This window comes from Mauremys reevesii, linkage group 6, assembly GCF_016161935.1.
Source record: "Mauremys reevesii isolate NIE-2019 linkage group 6, ASM1616193v1, whole genome shotgun sequence".
NCBI classification, from domain to species: domain Eukaryota; kingdom Metazoa; phylum Chordata; order Testudines; family Geoemydidae; genus Mauremys; species Mauremys reevesii.
This window is the reverse complement of record NC_052628.1, coordinates 76,007,468-76,030,557: the sequence shown is the minus strand read 5'-3', so window position 1 is coordinate 76,030,557 and position 23,090 is coordinate 76,007,468. Positions and strand designations below refer to the sequence as shown.

Here is a 23,090-nt window from a genome sequence, read left to right as displayed (position 1 = left end):
AAGGAAAATGATCCTTCTTTTCATATGAATACATAAAAAATTGATTAATTTTGTTAGGGAAATACAAAGTTTATCCAGACTATATATAAATATATATTTATAACTGTTTATTCCAATTTAATGTTTGCTGCAAAACAATTAATTGTTGGGATTTTTCTTTTGCTATACTATAAAACACAATATATTATGCATATGGTATGTGATTTATAAGTCTATATAAGAATTTTTACATAGCATACTACCTATAATAAAATATTATCTTTCATGCTCCAAACCCGGTGAGCAGAAAATCCCAGTCTTTTTCTAGGCAGACATCTCTCTTTGCGTTTGCTTGTCTATCCTATGTCTCCCACAGGACCACTAATTAATCTCGAGTAAACACCTCGGACACACAGAGTGACAACAAGCTCTATGCATGAAAGAGAAAGAAAGAATTTACCAGAAAAAAGACTGGTAATCTCTAGACAGGCATTGAGAAAGTGCCTGAATATATATTCAAGAAATATAATGAATATTATGGGCTTTATATATATATATGCACATAGTTTGAAATAACTTACTCACCAAATACTCAGAATATTTCGATATATAGGTATAGCTTCCTTCATGTCTCTCAAAACCCTCTATTTATCCTTTTATCAGCGCTCTTTGATAGTACTATGAAGGTTCCTGAAACTGATGGAGGAAAACCAACACAAATGTATCCTCCTCAAGATCCATTCGACCCAAGTCCATAAGATGATCACCTACAAACTCAATCATGTGAAGTATGGATAGTGCATGAAGCAGAAAGTGGCATGCGCACTAAAATACACAATTGTACGTATGTACAGATCAAAAGAAGAAGGAACACACTAACATATGAGTATGAGTTTGGCAGGATTGCTTCACGACACTGCCGTCTCCGACCTCACATTTTTTTCCCGATTTTGTCGGCAGTGAGATTATTTATTTATTTAAATACGTTACAAAGGCACGGTCAGAATTTTACCAGAAGCAGATGGCCAGCAAAATGCTGCCTTAGGAGACTGATAGCAGATTTACATGTAGAAATACTAATTTTACAAGTGCAATTATCATTTCTTTTTCTCAGCCCTGGCCTCCTGTTTGTCACTAATGAACAATTAGTGAAAGGTAAGGGTAGGGTAAGGGTATTTGTGTAGCCCGATGTGTATATTTTTGTCATATTTGAACAAAAATGTCTACATTTAGACAGAATCTTCTTTTTGCCATAGCTCCTTTATTTATCAACTGATTTCAATAAAATTTGAAATTTAGTCAGTTTTTTCTTTTTTAGAAGCCCCTCATATTGCAAGGCCCTAAGCTGTAGTTTAGCTATTTTATACCTGGCACTGACTGCAGGACAACCTCACGTGACACCACAGCTCTTTGTGGCCACCGATTTCCACTGCATCATGTTCATGAAGTGGTACATTATCTAGTATATAGTGTTATGTTTCTGACACACCACACTAATAGGTCTTGTGCACAATAGTAACATTGTACACATTGTATTGAATGCTGGGTAGTTATGCTAAATTCTATTACTTTAATTTGTGCTATGTTTTTTCCCAGAATGATGTTAACATCACATAACAGTTTGCAACATTTGCAACAGTTTTGCACAGCCAAGTACAAACCCTATCAGAAGCAAAATGAATGAATGGTATTTCCTGGTACCACAAGGGAATTCTGTCATGACCTACTGATACCTGGAATGTGGTATCCAAAGCAAAGATAAGGAAGCTACAGGATGGTATCAAAAAACAAGTATAGACTGGTGGATGACTTATCAAGTGCTCTCTAACTTGTAAACAGGTGTTCTACAAATATAGCTAGACTTAGGTACCTATTTTCAAATCAGACCTCCTGTATAAGGTGAATGCCATGCTGTGAGACTGATTGCTTCCTAGAAAGAATGGTATGGATGGCTCATTTTCATATTGTGCTTTGTCTTTCACTAATAAATCAATTAAACTTGGTTATTTGGTCTCTCAAATATTTTTAATATAAAACTGTAAGTGTAGTCAAGCAATTGGCTACACTATAGTTAAAAGGTGGCATTTTTTGTTTAAGCTGGCCAGCATTCATGGCACTGCAACACTCATCTCTAGACTCATCTTCAGTATACCCTCTGCCTGGGGAAAGTGCCAGGGAGGGAACTCTAGGCTAGGAAGTGTTGGGAGTGTTGATATGTTAGTACTTATTAGTTAACCTTAACCCTATCCTTCCCTAGGTCCTATATTCCTGCTCCCAGTAGCTCTCCCTTTGTTATATTGTTACTTTGGGGTGTCATTCCTTTGCTGGGGTTTGGGTTGATGTACTTCATTGTTTCTTGTGTACCGGGGTCAATACTCTGTGCCAGCAGTGGTAACATTATTCATTTTCCTAAGGGACAGCAGCCCTTGTGCCTCATGTAAATTGAGGAGTCACCTTGGTTGGAGGTACCAGGCTTCACAATAAAGGACCCTCTCTTCCCTCTAGAGCTGGCAATAGCAATTGGGAATTATCTGCATGAACTCCAGCTACATTCTATGTGTTAGGTGTAGCTGTATTGAATGGCAGAGGAATAAGCCAGAGCAGCTTTGAAGAGCTGTGATTGTGACATGAAGAAATCTGGTCTGAGTCTCCCCCATGCATGTTATAAAAGGAAAGAGATGCACAGGGACCTTGAGGTTCCAATCTGCACCATTTCAATACAGAATACTATGGCTAGATAATAATCAAAAGACCTAACTTTTACATAATGCTTTACGTCAGTAGATCTCAAAGGATGTTACATCATTATCCCCATTTTGCAGATGGGAAACTGAGATACAGAGTGGTAAAGTGACTTTTCCCAAGGTCACCCAGCAGGCAAGTGACAGAGCTAGGAATAGGCCCAGTATCACTAGGCCAAATGGTTGCTATGTGATTCCTTAACTTCCTTCTGCCCCTCTCTCCCCCCACCCGTACATTTATTTTAAAAGTCAGTGGGGCTTTAAAATTTTATTTAATCACTACATACAACTCATAAAAGAACATTCCTACCCCACCTGTAAATCTACTGATGCTTGTAAAAAAGCTACTTTCAAACAATAAGACTTTCTCCAATAACTACAAATCAAAGTATTATTCTGAGTCATAAGATACCATCTATGCTATATATTGTTCCAATATGTTTTGAAGCGCAGTTGTTTTATTTTTTCCCTCCATTAGGAGAATCACCAGTCTATCTTCAAATGTTTAACTCGCTTTGACATTTATTTAAAAACAAATTAATGTTTTGTTCAGTCATGCAAGGCAGCTTTTATAATAGCTGAGAAAATTGGGGGGAAATAAATCTACATTCCAGGAATTTTTTTTAAACCAAACTCCTCTAAATAGTATTTCTGAGTCTCAGTCTAAGCCAGGGCATAATCAAACTGTCCTTTCTCTAGCCCATCAAGTCCGTCAGCCCAGGTGGAGGTTGGCATACTCCTGTAGGGGTCTAAGAGAATTCGGAAGCATCGGACAATGAGGATGCCTAAGAAAATAAATAATAAGATCACAAAGACAAAGGTGGTTTTCTGTTCCAGGGTCAAGCTAGCGTCTTGTGGAACATTCCCAGGTGGCAACAAAGTAGAGGTGATAGGCTCTCCTTCCATTGTCCAGGGAAGCTGAAAGGAGTAATCCCACAGTTTCCTTATTTTCATCATCAGTTTGCTGAGGCCATGGTAGAAGTCACTTAGATGTACTTGTGTTATCTGCAGGGGAAGGGGAAAAAATGTTAGCTAAGAATGCACCTAATTTTTTTGTGTGGTCTCATCTGAACGCAGAGGGCATATGGGAAGGAACACCATGGTTGCTTCCATTCCATGTTTATTGGTTTCATAATATGAAAGACCTAATATTACTGTTAAATATCATGAACAGTCATCTTGTCTATAAGATGGCCAAGTACTGGGTGGTAAATCTGATCATGTACCATTTGGATTGATGTAGAATTTTCCCTCTCTTCAAGGGGAAGTGTCAGGGTTCCAATCACGCTGCTCAGAGAACACTGCTAAAAGGTAAGCTACCGAAAGGACAGGTCTGAAGCAGACTGTCTCTCATTCCACCTGGGAGAAGAGTGTCATTACTGTGCCAGCAGTTTTGGAGGAGGAGCATCAGAAAATAATAAAAAAATTTAACACCTTTTATCCCAAATGGACCCAGATGACACAGACAGCGATCTCTTACATACAACTGAAATTCAGACACCTCTAAGCTGGATTCTGGCAGCCATTCTGTGCCCATAGCACAACATGGCATTTATAAAAGATAGGGAAAGTAGCTTCTCCATTTGAAACAAGAGGAATTTTAGGGAGGCAGACTGAAATTACTCAAATGTAGCCCAACATATTAGTTAATGCCCTTATCTCATGCTGAAATTCAACCTATGATCTTTTAATAAGTAGAGTGAGTCGGAAGCTAGGTTTCACATTTCAAAGCATGCTGTAGTGCTATGTAGTGTCATCAGGTCAGTACTGACTCAGGGCCACATCATGCCATCCTTGCATATGGGCCCACTAAATCAATGAGTAAAGTGAAATGTATTCAAATGGGTGCCCAAATGTGGCTGTAAGAATGTCCCCTACCAAAATCATCAGCACTGCCTACAGTACTTACATTTCTATTAGTCTCACCTCAGGCATTGGTGAGGCCTAAACCTAGGTACCTAGATTATGAAATCCATATGAGGTATGATGGCTACAGGTTATCCCTGTTTGTCCCCAATTTAGCACAATAGGCTACAATCGGAGCACTTCATGCAGATGGTAAGAAAAGAGACTGTTTTTAAACAAAATTGAACCTGAGCTAGGAGGAAGGACGCAAAACTGTGGAAAGAAGCAAAACTTTTATGCTGCCATTGAAATCCATTGAGAATTAGCTGTCATTCAAAATGGAGACCTGGTCAGTAATGACATACAAGCAAGTCAATAAAAATAACCACCACTGAATGTGCTACTGAGAAAGCACAGTTATATAATTACACGTCAAGCGTAATTTTAAAACCACACATACTTCAAATAAAACAATGGAAGAGGTAATAAAAGAACAAATGTCCCAGCTGTACAATTATTAATGCCTGAACCAATGTATAACTGAAATGACAGAATGATATAAAAGTTGTTAATTTCAAATCTTTGAAAGTATATTTCCAGCTACCAGCTGATGAAAAATTTGAGAGCCTGGCTAATGAAAAGAGCTGTAATCCTAAGATCAAGCAGTTTAATAAAAGTGTCAGATCTTAGATGATAAATGGAGGAGGAAATGTAAGTAAGGTCCAATGATAAATCTTTGAGACACAGGATTTGAGACACAGGATTATAACATTGTGGCAATGATGCTATAATGAAGGTTGAAAACAAACTACTTCTACAAAAAAACCCTTCATTTTAGTCACCAAAGCCCTGAGTTAGCAAAGCACTTCAGCACATGCTTAAGTCTCAAAGACTACAATGACTTCAGCATGTGCTTTAAGTTAACCACAATCTTAAATTCTTTGTTGAATTGGGGCTTGAAAGTCTCTCCTAAAACTACCTTTTGGAGATACGTTTTGTCATCCTTGCTTTTAGCACAGATTTGAGTATTTTAGGAAAGGTTTGGAAACATACATTCAATAATGTACAATCATCTAAAAATGGGCTAAGGATTTTGGGGATGGTGGGAAATGGAAAGTTTTCACCTCTCAAGAAAGTTCAGATTTTTACTGTGCTTGAAAAACCTCGTTTTAAATTTAGCAGGTCTATATTGCTCAGTAAAACACAAATGCTTTGCATTCTTTGAAGAAACCGGATTTCAAAATCATTTGATGAATTATTAAAGATTGTGAGCTAATTACTTTCTTTAAGGATTGAACAGGCACCCAAAATGGGGTGTGTGCAGAGATGTATTGGGTAATCATTCTCATAGCCATAACTGGTTTTAGTTGATTTTATGTATCAACAGAGGTGTGAAGCATGCTTTGGATTTGGCAGCCTTTCAACCCCAGACTGCTCATTATCATGCTACAACTACATGCACCAACACCAAAAAAAGTCATCACAAAAGCCAGTTAAGGCTACTTCTTAGGCATAAGTCTTGCCAGCACTTAACCAAAACTTGTAAGCTTTTTGGAGCACAAAGGGTCTCTCCTTAAGTTCATACTGGAGTTCACTGAAGCACAATGGGACTCTGATCCTAACTGTGGCCGCTGCAATATAAAAGTTAAATCCAACAACAAAATGTTGCTAAATGACAACAAAGTGCTTATCTTTCACATCATTTACAAAACTCACCTTTCTGAAAGCAAGGAAATGACTGCCTAAGGACCTCAGAGATCTTGCACTGCCCATAGAGCAGACAAACATGTAGGGACAGATACTTAGCTCCCAGTCCAGCTCCTTTGCACCATTGCTGAGCAACTGTGGATCCCCTTCGTGTAGGTACCCAGTATAGGGGGCTACAGGGAAATGCTAGTACAACCTCAGGCTGTATTATCTTCGTGGGGAAACACCTGTGCATTCATCCCATCCACAACCTACCCTCTTCTCCTCCAGCCTGCATCCCCTTTCTGAGTATAGATCCTAGATTCATGGGGAGATTTTTGTGGGGCCTGGGAGATGGAAGGTATGGTGCTACAGAAGTAGCCAAACAACTTTTCCACATACACCTCTACCCCCTATAACATGACCTGATATAACATGGGTTCGCATATAGCGCGGTAGCAGCGGGGCTCCGGCGGTGCTTTAAAGGGTCTGGGGCTCTGGTTGCTGCAGGGAGCCCAGGGCCCTTTAAATCACTGCTGGAGCCCTGCCGTTGCTACCCCGGGCTCCAGCAGTGGGGCTCACCGGCAATTTAAAGGGCCTGGCGCTCCCCGCGGCTGGAGCCCCGGGCTCTTTAAATCACCGCTGCAGCCCTGCCACCTCTGCAGCCCTGCCACCGCTACCCCAATATAACGGCGTTTCACCTATATCGCGGTAGGGATTTTTGGCTCCCCACGACCATGTTAGATCGGGGTAGAGGTGTACTTCTGGGGACATCTGTGCATAAAGGGTCCCTTTCATGTACAGATTTCACGGTGGTGGTGGCATCTTACACTGCAAGCTTCTTGGAGCACAGACTGTCTTTCTGTTTGTTTGTACAGCACATAGCACAACAGGGCCTTGATCCTGACTGGGTCTTCTGTGAGATATCATGATACAAATGATATTATCATCTCCATTTTAGAGACTGAGAAATGGAAGAAGAGTGATTAAGTGACTTGCCAAAGGGTTCACAGGAAGTAGCACGGCAAAGTCAGTGATCGGAGCCAGATTTTCCACTTTTCCATTAGCCACAAAACCATCCTTCCACCCCTCATTACTTTTCACCTTCTTGTCTATGCAGTGATTTATGAAACATTGATGATAATTGTGTAAAACTCAAATAATGATATTGCATATGTATACATTGATCCAGAGAGGAATTCATCGTAGGCATCACAGAAAGTTACGACTGAAGTGGCAGCTATCAGATGATGAAAAAAAGAGTAGGACTGTGGTGATCTGAATATGTTTCTTATTGTTGGTTTTAAAAGCCAGCCAGAGCTGGGCCCGGTTATTACCTGGATTAGAGATCCTCAAGGGAAAAAATATTATAAACAGAGGTTTGTCTAAACACCAGGCAGCTGTCTATCTGACTTAAATAGAATTAAGACTGATTGAGCAAACAGATTAGCCTTTAACTCGATGAGTAGCTTTTAGAGGTAAAGGCATTCAAGTTCAATTTCTTGTTGAAATGATTTCCTCACAGATATGAATAATCTTTCTTTTTATGAGTACACAACTGAATACCTTTCTGTCCACATCCGTCTCTGTTGTTACCATTCATTCTTGCTAACATGCACATAACCATTAGCTCATTTTATTATAGTTCCGGCTGAGATAGCACTTTCAAGCTAAGTCACTCAGTTGTAGTAGCTATACATTTTTTAAAACAAAAGAACTCAAATGCTTATGATTAATGCCAGCCCAGAAGGTTTTGTTTTGTTTTTGTGGATTAAGCAGAGATGTTTGAAGAAATCGGTGGAGGTCTGTTTTAATGGAATACATCATTTTCCTTGGAACAATAACTGAAATATACCAGGTTTCAGAGTAGCAGCCGTGTTAGTCTGTAACCGCAAAAAGAACAGGAGTACTTGTGGCACCTTAGAGACTAACACATTTATTTCAGCATGAGCTTTCGTGAGCTACAGCTCACTTCTTCAGATGCATAGAATGGAACACACAGACATGAGATATTTATACATACAGAGAACATGAAAAGGTGGAAGTATGCATACCAACAGGAAGAGTCTAATCAATTGAGATGAGCTATCATCAGGAGGAGAAAAAAACGTTTGAAGTGATAATTAAGATGACCCATAGAAGGTGTGAGGAGAACTTAACATAGGAAAATCAGGCAGTTTCCCACTTTGCTGCCTGATGTTGCAGCATTTGAGTTGCTGCATAAGTTGTGAGAGGTTCTCACGACTAGTGCAATCTTCCTGTTGGTATGCATACTTCCACCTTTTCATGTTCTCTGTATGTATAAATATCTCATGTCTGTGTGTTCCATTCTATGCATCCGAAGAAGTGAGCTGTAGCTCACGAAAGCTCATGCTGAAATAAATTTGTTAGTTTCTAAGGTGCCACAAGTACTCCTGTTCTTTTTGAAATATACCAACGACCATGTCACTGCCACATAGGGACTGAACTTTTATTTCAAACAAGTCAGGAAACAGAATTAGGGTTACCACAGCCAGCTCAACTCTGTCCCCTTGCACATTTGCATGACATTGGGATCTCTCACTCTTTTGGACAGTCTCTCTCCATCGTTAAGGTTGTAACAAGGTTATCATTATCAATCAAATTTTGACCTGTCCCTAGTTTCACCCAGACTCACCCAATCTACAATGACTGGACAATCTACTCTGGATGCTATAAACTTCCATTGCTGGTTCAGTTACCTATCTCATGCTACAGAAACCACCTACCTGCAAACCTGAAATTTGTTAAAGTTTGAGTGTCCCTGCAGGAGTCAAACCACCCAAGTATATGGAGTTGAGAAGGTTACTAGCTTTGATACAGATGCACTTATTGAATACATTACACTGCTTTAGAAAGTTGGGACACAGACTACCAGGAATATGCAGGCAGAGTTAAGGTCAGCATTTCTAGACTTTCCAACATTTGGTTTTGAAAAAGGCAAACTTGCATTGAAAATGGTTGTGTTTTTTAATTATTTCTTTGCCAGGAACCCTAAAAAGCTTTCAAGCTTCTTAATTTGAAAAAAATATAACAGACTAATGGAAAAGAGTTGGGCATGGTGGCGTGCGCCTGTAATCCCAGCCATTTGGAAACCTAAGGCTAGCAGATCGCTTGAGCTCAGGGGTTCTGTGCTGCGGTGTGCTATGCCAATTAGGTGTCCGGAGCCACTGACAGCCTGGCCAGTGAGTGGCTGAACAACTTGAATGCCGTATTGTGATCGGCGCTCTCTCTATGAGGGCTAATGGACCAATCGATCAAGAAGACAATGGAAAGGAACTGTTCTTTTTTTAAATGTCACTCTTCCAAAACCGCTGTGTTTGTAACTGAATTGGACTTTGCACTGTTATGTTTAAACTGCACCTTTTTCTATTACCATTTATATAAAATAGTATTTTATATAATTGAATATAGGATTTGTGTCTGTTTTATGAAAGACTCTTGTAACATACATGTACAAGAAGGAACCTGAAATCTCAATTTGCTAACTTTTGTACAATTAGAATCTCACCATTTACCATTCAATGTGTTGTGTTTTTTGCAATTCTTATACTATATTTGTGTATAAACACTGCAGTGAACAGAGTCAAATATTTGCAAAACCGCCCAATTTTTGAAACACATTTGATGTTCGGTAGCAAATGAAATTCTAGGCTACTGTAAATGGAAGTAGCTCCACTGCAGTCAGTGGTGTTACACAGATTAACACTGGCTGAGGACCTGGCCCTTTGTTTCTAGGTGTGATGAAGAACGCATAATCTCCAGGCTTTTAAAGACATCAGCAAAGGAAATTCAAAGATAAAAATCCTGTAATTATTATTTTTATATTATTTTATATATATTTATATTTGTATCTATTTTTATATATATATATATATATTATTTTTATATAAAATTCCTTTTCCATAGACAAAAAATGAAATTCCAGGTTAAGTGTATTCCAGGTCACATTTATCTCTATTATTTAATAAATCACTTGCTATACAGTTTTAAGCAAATTACCTAAAATTAACAGGCAACCCTTTAAAATGAGCTGGATCAGTGGAGGAATCTGACCAGCTAAAACCAGTCCTGAGCATATAGATACACAATTTAAAGAGTTTTGACCCACTTTGACATATCGGACCAAATTCTCTATTGGTGTAAATGGCCACAGGTGCCATTGATTTAATTGCTTTAGATTTATCGTGGCAGAGAATTTGGCCCCTGAAAACTGTAAAATGTATAAATAATAAACATGTTAGGACTGAGATTGTGTGGGAATATCCTTGCTTTTAAGATAAAACTGAGGGACCAAATTTTGCCCTTACTTACACCAATGCAAACTCACTGACTTCATTCTTAAGAGCAGAATTTGTCTCTGTGACTTCACAAGGTACCTCACAAGTATGTATAATTTAATGTAAGTATATGGATTTAATGGCACATGTGGGTTTCCATTATGGCTTATCTAGTGTAATGTAAATCATGTGATTGCATGCAAGACCTAAGTTGTGTCACAGCCACATGTACTATTTTTCTATAATATCCTTTCTAGTTTAGCAGATTAGTCACAGCATTTCCTTACATACAAACATCACACAAGCTTCTTCGCACTCAAACATCCCTATTCTAAACATCTGCACAAAGATTTTTTCCGTACGCTCACAACTCTGTTGTAGTGATAGTCATATCAAAGCCACCTGGAATACATATAACTTCACAAAACTAGCCACTAAATTGGCAAATTGTATTAAATATGCCCACTGTGGTATCTACTTATGCCTCACAACCCTCATGTACAATATAACACTTTGACCCTGACAACCATCACTGCACAGTCTGAGTGTGAATGCAGCGACTCTTGTCTTATTTTACACTGCCTCACCCTCTCCTATTTATGAACTCAGGGCCAGCAGATTGCCACTGCCCTCCATGCACACACATCCTCATCTTCCTCCCAACAGCTTTTAGGGGCAGAGCCTCGCAGCCTGGTGGTATGGCTAGAAAAAGACCACATAGTGCAAGAATCAGTGACTGACTTTGTTAAAGCAACTTGATGAAGTTAATTGGATTTCAGGGGTAATATTAATATTATATTACTATAAAAGGAACTGTACTTTTCTTTGGCTGCCTCTCCAATAACACTGTGTACTGTAATTATGTTGAATAGTATATGGTAATGTTTAAACTGCACCTGTATCTTTTACCTTAGATGTAGAGAAGTAGCATTTTGTAATACTAAATATATGCTGTGTGTACTCATTTAATGAGACACCCTATTGTAAGGTATATGCACGTAGGGGCAAAGTTACTGGGGGAACCACTTAGTGCCAGAATCAGCAACTGACTTTATTGAAGTAACTGCTCACTTTACTGGCTAACTGGATTTAAACAAAAGGAACAGCATGTGGGAGTCAGCTGGTATAAATCAGCATAGCTTCAATGGGTTTACACCAGCTGAGGACCTGGCCCCTAATCTGAACCCGCCATACAAAATACACTATTTCCTTTTCCCTTTGTCTCCATGTACTTTTCCTTCTAAAAAGTTTACAGCTAGCATTGTAGCTAACAAAATTTAGAAATGCTAGCATTGTAATTCTTTCCCCATTGCATAGTGCTAAGGCATGTCCATAATATATTAAATGTTAAAGCCCTTTAAGCTAACATGTTATTAAAATATTTGATTAGGCTGGATCCCACTGGGAAGAAATAATCCGATTACAATTACAAACCTTTCCAAATTAAGAAATCCGCTGCTCAATGAGACTAATATATTTTACATTCCTCTTTCTTGCATTAGTAAAGGTCAACTTTGTTAACCTTAATGAACTTTTCAAAAAAAAAACATAAAAAACCAGTACAGGTCACATATACTTTGTATTAATTTATTTTAGATACATTTAATTTTAGTAGGTTTTAGATCTCCATGTCACAAAATCTTACCTTCTATCCAGGAAATATTGCATATAAACAGTATTAACCAGGCATGTAAAATATAAAGATTATTTATTAAATAAATAAGTACAATTGGGCACACAGTTTTTGTTATACAAGTACCTTCATCTAGTCGAGAGAAAACCCGACCCATTTCCTTCTGCAGCTGTTACGGGTAGTTCCAGGTATCTTTAGTTTCCATTCTTCACCTTGCTCATAATGTAAGTGCAAAGTAGCAGGGGCTGCAAAGAACCTGGATGAACACCTAAGCACTAGAGCTGCCTTTAAAAGGCTTAGAATTTTACATGAAAAGCAATGTTAGACAAGAATGCTGTTTGTGTGTTAGAAATAATTAGCTGACAAGACTGTCGTTTCTTTGAGGCGAGGCATGATTTCAGTTCTGCCTCAGCAACTCTTCAGTAGATTCTGCTTCACTGAGTACAGCAGCAGCCTAGCAATCTGTCTGAAACTGTCTTCAGGAGTATATTAACATTCAAAAGTAGTACATGAAATAAATAAAAAAAATTACAGGGCATTCCCATATCTTTGCTAAAATTGAAGCCATAAATATACCAGTATTTCTCTTTTTACTGTAAGGATTGCTGTCAGTATTAGACAAATAGCATTCATCAGCCAATCTGATTACAGTTTGTGACCTTCAGGAAAACTCCTTAATTAGAAGACTTCTAAAAAACAATGTGTGAGAGTAATTCTCGGCTACATTTACTATATAAAAATAACCTGCCGGCAACAGCATCTGGCATGCACCCGTCAACATAGCTGTTGATTGTTTTTAAACTTATTTTGATGCATTTCTTTTTTCCTGGAAGCCGTATTTGTTTTCAAGCCATGTGCAAAAGTTTCCCTTAATAAAATAGCTGCTTTATTTGAGGAAAAAACACTCTGTAAAGCAATATGGTTCTTATTTTCCCTTCCTGAAAGAAAACAACGCTAGTTTTAAAATGGTGTGCCAAGTAAATGACACTGATTTAAACACTGTTTTCCCCCTGGTTTCCACTTTTTCTGAAAGGGCTCAAGGGGGCAGGGGAAAGGATGAACAATTTATAGTTAGATCAGGGCATTTGTGCTACAGCCCTGTGTAGGGGGCAATGTGGAACCAATCCCCCCCAGCAGCAGCATCATGGGACAATTTGTTTCCCATCTAAGGGGCAATCCGTTTCCCAAGGTGCGTTGATGGTTATTGAGAGAGGCCCTTTGTGGTCCCCCTTCCATCCCTGCAGGCCCGTGTAAGGACTACACGCAATCTGGCTCTTAATGCTTTGTCTGATTTCACCATAGTAAACAAAGAGGAATAATATCTCCACTCATTCATCACACACACATGCAAAATTCCACATACCTGGCTCCAGGTGGGGAGGAGTGGCAGCATGGATGCAGAAACAGGGGTTGTACTGAGCTTTACTCCTGGTCTACGCACAGCTTTTGTACAGGTGTACCAATTTCAGTTATGGGTATGATTTTTTTTTAACTGAAAGAGTTATACCAGTACAAGCCCTAGTGTGGATGCAGTTATACTGAAATAACAGTGTTATACCAGTATAAACCTAATTATACCAGGTTAACTGTGTCCACACTAGAGTATTATGCTGCTTTAGTTATACTGGAAAGTGGTACAACTTATACGTGTAGCTAGCCAAGGCCTTACAGTGTTGGTAGCACAGAGGTAGTACACTACTGCTTCACTAAAACTGAATTACTAAAAAGAGCCCAATTCAGGACAGCTTTGTGATCCCAGCAAAGTTATGTGGGTTATCGGGAGGTACTTTTGTGTTTTTAAAGAATAAACTGTTTCTGCTGAGCACTTCTTATTGAATTATTCCCTTTGTGACACCAGCTTCAGCCTTTGTATACTAATCCACTCAGTTTCTCTCCTAGCTAGAGGATCAGCATGAATATACACAATAACCAAAAGATAAAGGCAGGATGGAAGAGGTTTGTTAGATCCAAGAGGAAAACTGTATGTGAGAGGCTGTTTTACTATATTAAACAAAGTTGTAGATAGGTTCTAAATAATTGGAAAATGTCATTCATGAATGTTTTCTCTTTTGGTCTGCCCATCTTTGTAGACATTCACAACTCTGAACCCATGTATGCTCCAATGAATGCACAGTTTGTGGCTAATAAACATGGGGACAGAGAGAATTGATGAAACAACGGGTGTAAAGATTCATTTTATCTTTTTGTTTTGTATTTTATTAAAGTCTACAAACAGCTGACAACAGTGACATTCATTTAAGGCCCAATAAAGTCCATGGGCGTCTTTCCAGTGAGTTTATTGGGCTTTAATGCAGTGGCCTTGCATACTATTGATATCAGCAATGACATCACTGTGCTGTAGTTACCAAATTAACAATACCTCCCACAATTGTCCCATGGTATTTACTATGGGCTTAAATCCTTATGTCCTTACTCTATTGTGCTCACACTTTACTGCACTGGGGTTTGTCACAGCAAGGACCTCAAGCTTTCTCTTTGTAACTATGGCATAGTAGAGCTGTGCTTGTGAAGATTACATACATCACATTTGGTGAAAACACTCTGTAGGAACAGCAAGGTAAAAATCTATTATAGCCATTTTAGTCAATTGCTCTCCAGAGGTAACACTCAAACCATCCCACTAATTAATTCTCATTACAGTACTAAACTACAGCATCTCTATATCTGACTCTATTTGGTGTTCTAGGGATGTTCTTGGTGTGATTTTATTAATAGGTCTGAAGGTATCCTTTTAAGTTAGCTGGTTATTATTGCACAACCTTTCCAAACGGCTATGAAAAAATAAAATGTCACCCAGAGATCCAATGAAACCTCTGCACCAATACTTACCATGAATCTGCCACATCACTGGAAGAATCCTACTCATTTTGATTCACTCTTCACCCTGCCATGTCACTCAAAATGAGCTGTGCAAAACTGACAGCTCTGAAAGTCACAGAATATTGCAAACATTCTGTAGGAACACATCTAGAGAAGTTTCTAAGATATGCAAGCGGGTCTGAGACTACCAATGCTGCTGTCACTGACCAACTGAATCTGACAGTGAGCAAGAGAATGAAAGAAAAAAAATCAATAGCCCATTTATCTACAACTCACTTTCTCAGATACACCTCTACCCCAATATAACGCTGTCCTCGGGAGCCAAAAAAAATCTTACCGCGTTATAGCTGAAACCGCGTTATATCGAACTTGCTTTGATCCACTGGAGTGTGCAGCCCCGCCCCCTTGTGCTGTTTTCCTGCGTCATATCCGAATTCATGTTATATCAGGCCGCGTTATATTGGGGTAGAGGTGTACCTGGGGATTACAGACTCCTTTGCAGTTAGACTCTACACCCATGTGAATTGACTGAAGGGAAGCCAGAGGAACATGCTAATGGCTTGCTCTTGGTCTATTGCTCATTGCCATGTATCTTGTCAGACTGGCTGCTAGGCGTGCATGTTCCAGCAGTGGCTGATTTTACAAGGTCTGTAGTGATGATCACTTAGGTATCCTAAAGCAGGACTGAGCACTAACCTGTCAACTCTGACATTCTGAAAATAGGCTGTGGGCCAGATTAACTGAAATGGATGAAGGGAGATATTATACTTCCCTGAGCCAGCTTGGCCCCTCTGTGCTCCAAGTCAGATCCATCTTAAATGAGGGCAGGAGCTAGCTTCACATCTACCCTTCCCTCATTGTTTTCGTGGGGGAAAGGGAGACAGGCAAGAAAGAGAACACTCTATTTTTAGGAGGTGAGATCCACTGGAGCTCCCCTGGCAGATGCTGTGAGGGGCACAGTGTTCTAGTGCATCCCTGATGACTCTTCCCATGGCCCCTTCAGGCTAAAATTTTCTACAGGCCCCCTAACAGAGGAGAAATTGCAGTTTTTTTGACACTTGCATCATTGTGGTCTGGTGGATTTTCTGTTGTCATGAGTCTCTGAGACTGGCCTAGAACTCGAGCTAACCCTACAGTTCCATCTGGTAGCTTTTCTGGACACACTTCTCTTGCCTGTCCATCTGGACTCTAAAACATTGAATCTCTTAATATTGAAAGGATTTGAGTGCAAGTTAAATAGAGCTATGAATTATGGTTATAAAATGTCAAGTAAAATGCAATACAATTAAATTTAAAATAATTCATTATACTTACTCCTAGCATGCTTGTTATCTATTTGCAATGGTAGAAAAGGGATAAAAAATAATAGGTATAATTGGTCAACAATTTTCTGCAAGAATAGTTTTCAGATGAAAAATGCAGTTTCTGCAAAAAATAAAAAATTTCCACAAGAAATTTGGGTTGTGTTCAGTTGTGCTGAAATTTTTCAATTTTCTGTCGGGAAAATCAAAATGAAATATTTTGTTTCTGCTCGGTTCAGTCTGAATTGGAATATTTCATTTTATTGAACTAATCTGAAACCTTCCATTTTGAATCAGTTCAGAAGAAATTAAACGGTATTTCCCTAGTGCATTGTGCTTTTGTGTTCTTCACAGATTTTCTAAGATAATACCATTGTAATATTTTCCATATTCTTAACTTGTTTTGATGTGAAGAACTACATTACTCTTGACAACTCCTATAAAAAGTGGTTTAATGATAATTATGATCAATATTTATATGGGCATCAGGTCTGAAATCAGTGTGCATTCAAAGATAGACACAAGCATTTTTTAAACGTAACTATAAAAGCAATCTTTCATAGCCACTTAGATTTTGAGCAAAAACCCACAAGCGTGAGGATCTTAGCAAAGATGCCACATTCACTGAGATTCAGTGACATTCCTGCCAGCACACAAGTGTAAAACTATATTTTGCATAAGTAAATTGATTTTTTTGTTTTTCATTGAAAGTTGGCCTTTAGGCCTCTGGCTGGCTCAGACACCTGTAAGAGTCTATCCCCTCTATGTATTTGTCTGGCACCATGAGAATATTCTGGCACATATATTATAAACACTGTGGATCACATTTTGGTTCCAAAAACAAAGCTGGAATTGGGATGTTTATAGGTGCTTGGAGGACATGGAGTTTTTCCCCCTACTCCTTTCTCCCAGGTCACAAAGCTCTAGTACTGGCACACCCTTAAGCCCTCAATAGAGCTGATTTTGAAAAGTAGATCTGTACAATCATAGATCTACTTTCTACACTCCTGCTTCTTTCCAATTATCCCCTCTATCCTGTTGTGTGTAGAGGTGTGTGTGCACACATGTGTGCGTATTTCCTCCTCATTACATTATGGCCCTGTAGCTCCAAAATAACAGGATAGTTTAGGCACTTTTAAAGAAACATTTTGACCACGTAGGCAGCAGTGGCTCATAAGGATGTATTTATTCTCTCTATTTACATCTATCTAACTCAAACATTATTCCCTTTGGAGTCGGGGACATTGTACCTCTAAATGAAAAAACTTATTCAGTGTACTTTTCCTGTCCAGATATGGAAAACTTATCACAGTTTTACTAACACTCATGATTTTATCACAAGTCTCACAATATTTGCTGTTTTAATTAAAGCCCCAGTTCCTGGAATCAGGTGATTGTGAGTATTTCAACTTTAATTTTAAAAAAATCTTTATGGTTGCAGAGAAAAGCTTCAAAGACTCAGAAAACACAAGACAAATAGAAAGAACCCAAATTTATTATTTTGGAAATCTCATGATTTTAAGCCATGTGGGGGGATTGAGGGTGGGGGTGGGGACTGACTCTGGGGTTTTGAATGTGTGGAGTTGGCAGTACTGTATTAGTCTCAGTTATGGATGGATATATGGCCTGAAGCAGCAATCACAGAATCATAAAAGTATAGGGCTGGAAGGGACCTTGTAAGGTCATGTAGTGCAACCCACTGCACTGAGGCAGGACCAAGTAAACAGGCCATTCCTGACAGGTGTTTGTCCAATTTGTTCTTCAAAACCTACAATGACAGGGATTCCACAGCCTACCTTTGAAGCCTATTTCAGTGCTTAACTACCCTTATAGTTAGGAAGTTTTTCCTAACATCCAGACTAAATCTGTTACAGATTAAGTTGATTAATCCTTGTCCTGCATATGGACGACAGCTGATCACTGTCCTCTTTATTACAGCACTTAACATATTTGAAGACAGTTATCAGGGCCTTCCTCAGTCTTCTTTTCTCAAGGCTAACGCTTTTTAACCTTTCTTCATAGGTCAGGTTTTCTAAATAGTTTATCGTTTTTGCTGCTCTCCTGTGGACTCTTTCCAATTTGCCCACATCTTTCTTAAAGTATGGCACCCAGAACTGGATACAGTACTCCAGCTAAGGCTGCACCAGTGCTGAATGGAATAGGACAATTACTTCCCATAATTTGCATAAAGTCATACAGTTTAAGGTCAGACGGGACCACCAGATCTTCTAGTCTGACCTCCTGTATATCACAGGCCACCAATACCACCCACACACTAAACACAGCAACTAAAATTAGACCAAAATATTACAGTCTATAGGAGACTGGACTATTATGTGCCACAGGCAAAGAATAGGCGGGATGGAGATGCACCAGTGCCAGAGACCCCCACAATGGCAGAGAAATGATTAAGTTAGATATGTCTGATAATCCGACCAAGTTAAGTGAAGAGGGTAAGATGTCAACGTGGCTTAGGAAAAAGCCACATTTTAAACTGAATTTATTCTGGATATTGTGCTTTTTCCCTTTTCTAGTTGACCTGCCCTGACCATTTTATAGTAGCTTAAACAGTCACCACTTTTATACCAGCCAGCATACAGATACCACATCAATGAGACTAGTCTAAATCCTGTTTATATGGTCATCATCTACCAACGATCTTAAAATTTGGTTCAGGTAGAGGCGGAAATTACATTTCATCTTCTCATTAAGCATTTTTGTAGACAGAGAAAGTTGAGGAAGGGAGAGGACAAGAATCACCATTGCGGTGAGGTGAGCATGACTTGAAGTTACCAAAGAGCTAAGATTTTCTAAGAGGTTATGAAGCACTCTCTTACATTTTTGTTTGTCAACTTTCAGTTTAAGCACGTATGGCCTAGGCGATAGTATTGCCAATTTCAGGCACTATTCATAAACAGTTCAATTATGGCACTTCTACAAAATCAGCAAAAATGTCTCCTGTTGCAAATCACATTGAGTTTACCGTATCATTTTCAGAAAGTGCTATAGATGAGAACCTTAATCCAAAGGTGGTGTTTAATACACTAGCTCATTTCAACATGACAATTCAGAAGATGGACTTGCATATTATGCTTCACTACTGATTCATTTATTTTCAACTTGATTTGCACTCTTTGTTTGTGCTGTACGGGTATCAAACAAAAAGAGAGTGCCACAATATCATTTAAATAATTCATTATAAAATCAACATTTCAAACTGAATTTACTTTATTTGCATTCCTCTGTTTCTTTTAATGCAGCCTGGAAGTGAGGTCTAAAATAACACAACACATTTCTGCTGCCAAAACAAAGATTATTGTAAAAAAAAATATTAAACATTTCCGCTTTCCCCTCCCTCAAAAAACATAGTGGTTTATGTAAATTGCTGTGTAAAAATCTGAAAGCAATACAGCAGTGATAAATGCTGGTTGCATTTAAAAGGGTACTGGACAACCCATGACAGGCAGCTCTGGAAGAAAACAACTACTTAAAATTACAGCTCACGTGTCCATGGCAGAATAAAAGGTCATGAATAATTCCATTTTTTCATTAGTACATTTTATTAACCAATAACTAGCAATGTGAAATTTTACTACTATTGCTCTGATAATTAAAATACTGAATTAGGATATATACCCTTAAAGAGAGCATTACAGCATATTAAATAAGAACTATGATACATTTCAATTATGTCAGCTACTGTGCCTTCAAGCAGCATTTTATGTCCAAGTGACACACACACACACAAACAGTAACAGCACTGAACAGACTTTATTGTTTAAAAAAATATAACTCCTCCCTAACATTCCTAATTCCATTAGCTAATAGTCCCTGAAAGTCCTTTCAGAATAATATAAACAGCTTCGTAGCATCAAACAAGAATACAAGTGGGGGAGAGGTAAGGGACAAAACACTGACTTTTCTGCTGGATGATTTTTATCCTGATTTTCAATAACTCAGTAGAACAGACAGCTACAGGTCAGAAATGAGATGGTATTGTCTTAGTAGCAATAGATACCGTAGACATAAGTGCTGGCACATGGAGAGATTTGAATGACAGTATGTTTTCCTCCTTCAAGATTTCCGTCTTTGGTGCAAGAGTTGTCCCTTTTCACAACCATGTAACCTTTTCAGGATTGGAAAGGGGAGAGAGAAAGAAATGTCTCTAACAATAAACCCATTCTGTTGAAATTTTATGCAGTGCTCCACATGGGTTTCGGCAGAGAATGCTGGTACCGGCCAAATAATTCTCCCCTGCTTTCTAAAAAAATTATTATTATTATTTAAAATAAGCCACTTACTTTTGGGGGTGGGAATGGGATGAAAGTGTCCTCTTGCTGACTCTTCCAGAAATGCAAAAGGCCAGCTCTGCCCACATTGCTTTTTCTAGTTAAAGGGGACAGTGTCAATTTGAAAATCAGATTTATTTGAACAATTTGTACTTGCTATATTTACAACAGCTGAGATTACCATAGCTGAAAGAGAATAGTGGGGAAATATTTTTCACAGCTCATATATTTCAGTTGCAGTACTCTTGTGTATGATTTATAACAATAGTAGGTGTAACCCTTCTGCCAGGCAGAGTTGACAGCAACAGGGGTTGGGTTTGATACATAGGGGTTCCCTTTCAACAGTACAATGCAAAACCGGCTTGAGCCCCCAACCAGTGACCTGGGGAAATTACACACACATCCCTGGGCGCCTCAAAGAGGCAATACTTCCCCTCTCGCAAGCACAGAGTCTTGGTGTAGCAAAAATCTTTAATAACAGGAGTTAAACAACTCAACATTAAATTGGGAAAACACCACAACTAGGGTCTGTAAACACAAAGTAGGAACCAGAAGACCCACTCCCAAGTAGATTGGGCCATGACCTTTCCCTTTGGTTCTTGAGTCCAGCAACCCAAAAGTCACCTCACTCACAGTTTCTATCCTTGGTCAGTGCAGCCCAAGAGTTCAAAAGTTCATCTGCAGAGTTTACCTCCCAGCCTGGGTGGAAGGAGAGAGGTATGGAAGCACCTTACATGCTCCGCTGCTCAGGCCCTCGACAACTGATTGATACACCTCTCTGTAGGGTTCTGCTGCAGTCTTCACCGCCAGCCGCACCTCTCCACCAGCCGTTCTGCTAGCCACGCCTCACTGCCAGCCACTCAGCTGGTCACACCTCTCCACTAGCTGCTCACCAATATGGGAGGAGTTATAATTCTGTTCAGTGCTGTTACTCTGTGTGTGTGTGTGTGTGTGCGCGTGTGTGCACGTGTGAGTGAGAGAGAGACACAGACACTTGGACATAAAATGCTGCTTGAAGGCACACTAGCTGACATAATTGAAATGTATCATAGTACATTTAATATGCTGTAATATAGATCCTAATTCAGTATTTTAATTATCAAAGCAATAGTAGAAAAAATTCACATTGCTAGTTATTGGTTAATAAAATGTACTAATGAAAAAATGGAATTATTCATGCCCTTTTATTCTGCCATGGACACGTGAGCTGTCTTAAGCTCCTCCCCAACATAGCTCTCAGTGATTTCAGCTGTTAGTAGGGGAGCCTCACTACTGGTGCACCCAGCTAGTCTTCTGCATCAGAACCACTAGCCCAAAGAAGGTCTAATGCTTAGACCTAGGTATCAGTGATTTCAGCTCTGCAGCATAACACAAGATTCCTAATTGAGTCAAACTTAGCTCTGTTATTACACAATGGAGAGAGGAAGGGTCAAAGTGGTGTTTTGGGCCCTCAGAAGACACCCACATTACCAGATACAAATACCTGTCCCCAACCTCTCTCAATTCACCAGGCTTTGGAACCCATGTCCCTTGCCTAGCGAGTGCTGCTTAGTTGAGGGCGAGTCCTTCCATCATAAAATACCAAGTACAATTCTACTGTCCTTGATTCACATAACCAGGATAACAACATTTTATTACTCCTGCCCCAATAACAAAGAGCCTGGGGATCCCACAGCAGCCAAAGTGACCATTTGGGCAAGCAGTCCATCATGCTAGACAGGGTGGGTGTGCCCATGCAAACGAGATCAGCCCCCGAAGTCCTTTTCCACAGCTCACCACCGGATATCAGGGGAGAGCTCATTCTGACTCTGCTTACATAGGTAAAAAATGAAGACAGAAATTTGTGCCATTTTAATCCCTCAGAAATAATAGGCTGTAAACAGTTATTGAATAAATTTCAAATGTGAACAAAGTTAGCAGAGTTAACCTTAGGTGATAAAATATTCAGTTATTATCTTAGCTGGAAAAAAATATGTAAACCCCCAGTATTTCATAATTCTACATCTTCTTATGATCCAGTCTCATGGAATTTATGATTCTTTAAAACAGAATTAGTTCCATCAACTGAAGATGAAATTATATACATGAAAGAGATATTTAACACTATTGATTGTGTCAACACAAGAGCAACCTATTAACATTTGCCATAACTTGAGTAAAAAGTTTGATTCTATTTATATATATTGATAAGCTTTCCTTTGAATGATCCTTAATATATTAATTAAAAATTAATTTGAAGGGTCCCATAAAGAAGCCGGATGTTCTATAATGACACGAACAAGGAAAAGTATGCCAGCAAAATGTATAAACAAATCTTAGATGGTACTGCACATAAGAAAGTTTCTTTAGGCCTTACTCTGTTTTTTATATGCCAACGTAATTAATCCATTACAAGTTCATCTAAATATTTATATCCTTTGACTGGTGTTACATTATAACCGCTAGCATGAAAGTGAAATTCATAAACATTTCTATTT

The 23,090-nt window shown here is 38.9% G+C and overlaps 1 protein-coding gene across 1 annotated transcript; it reads right to left on the bottom strand.

Annotated features, from left to right (window-relative positions):
- Nucleotides 1–458: 458 nt before the first annotated feature.
- On the bottom strand, nucleotides 459–12,670 carry CTXN3 (cortexin 3). The gene is made up of 2 exons (XM_039544755.1): nucleotides 12,309–12,670; nucleotides 459–3,725 (listed from the first exon to the last, which is right to left on the bottom strand). Exons 1-2 carry the CDS (start codon nucleotides 12,312–12,314, stop codon nucleotides 3,384–3,386), a joined length of 348 nt encoding a protein of 115 aa, XP_039400689.1. The 5' UTR covers nucleotides 12,315–12,670; the 3' UTR covers nucleotides 459–3,383.
- Nucleotides 12,671–23,090: the final 10,420 nt, after the last annotated feature.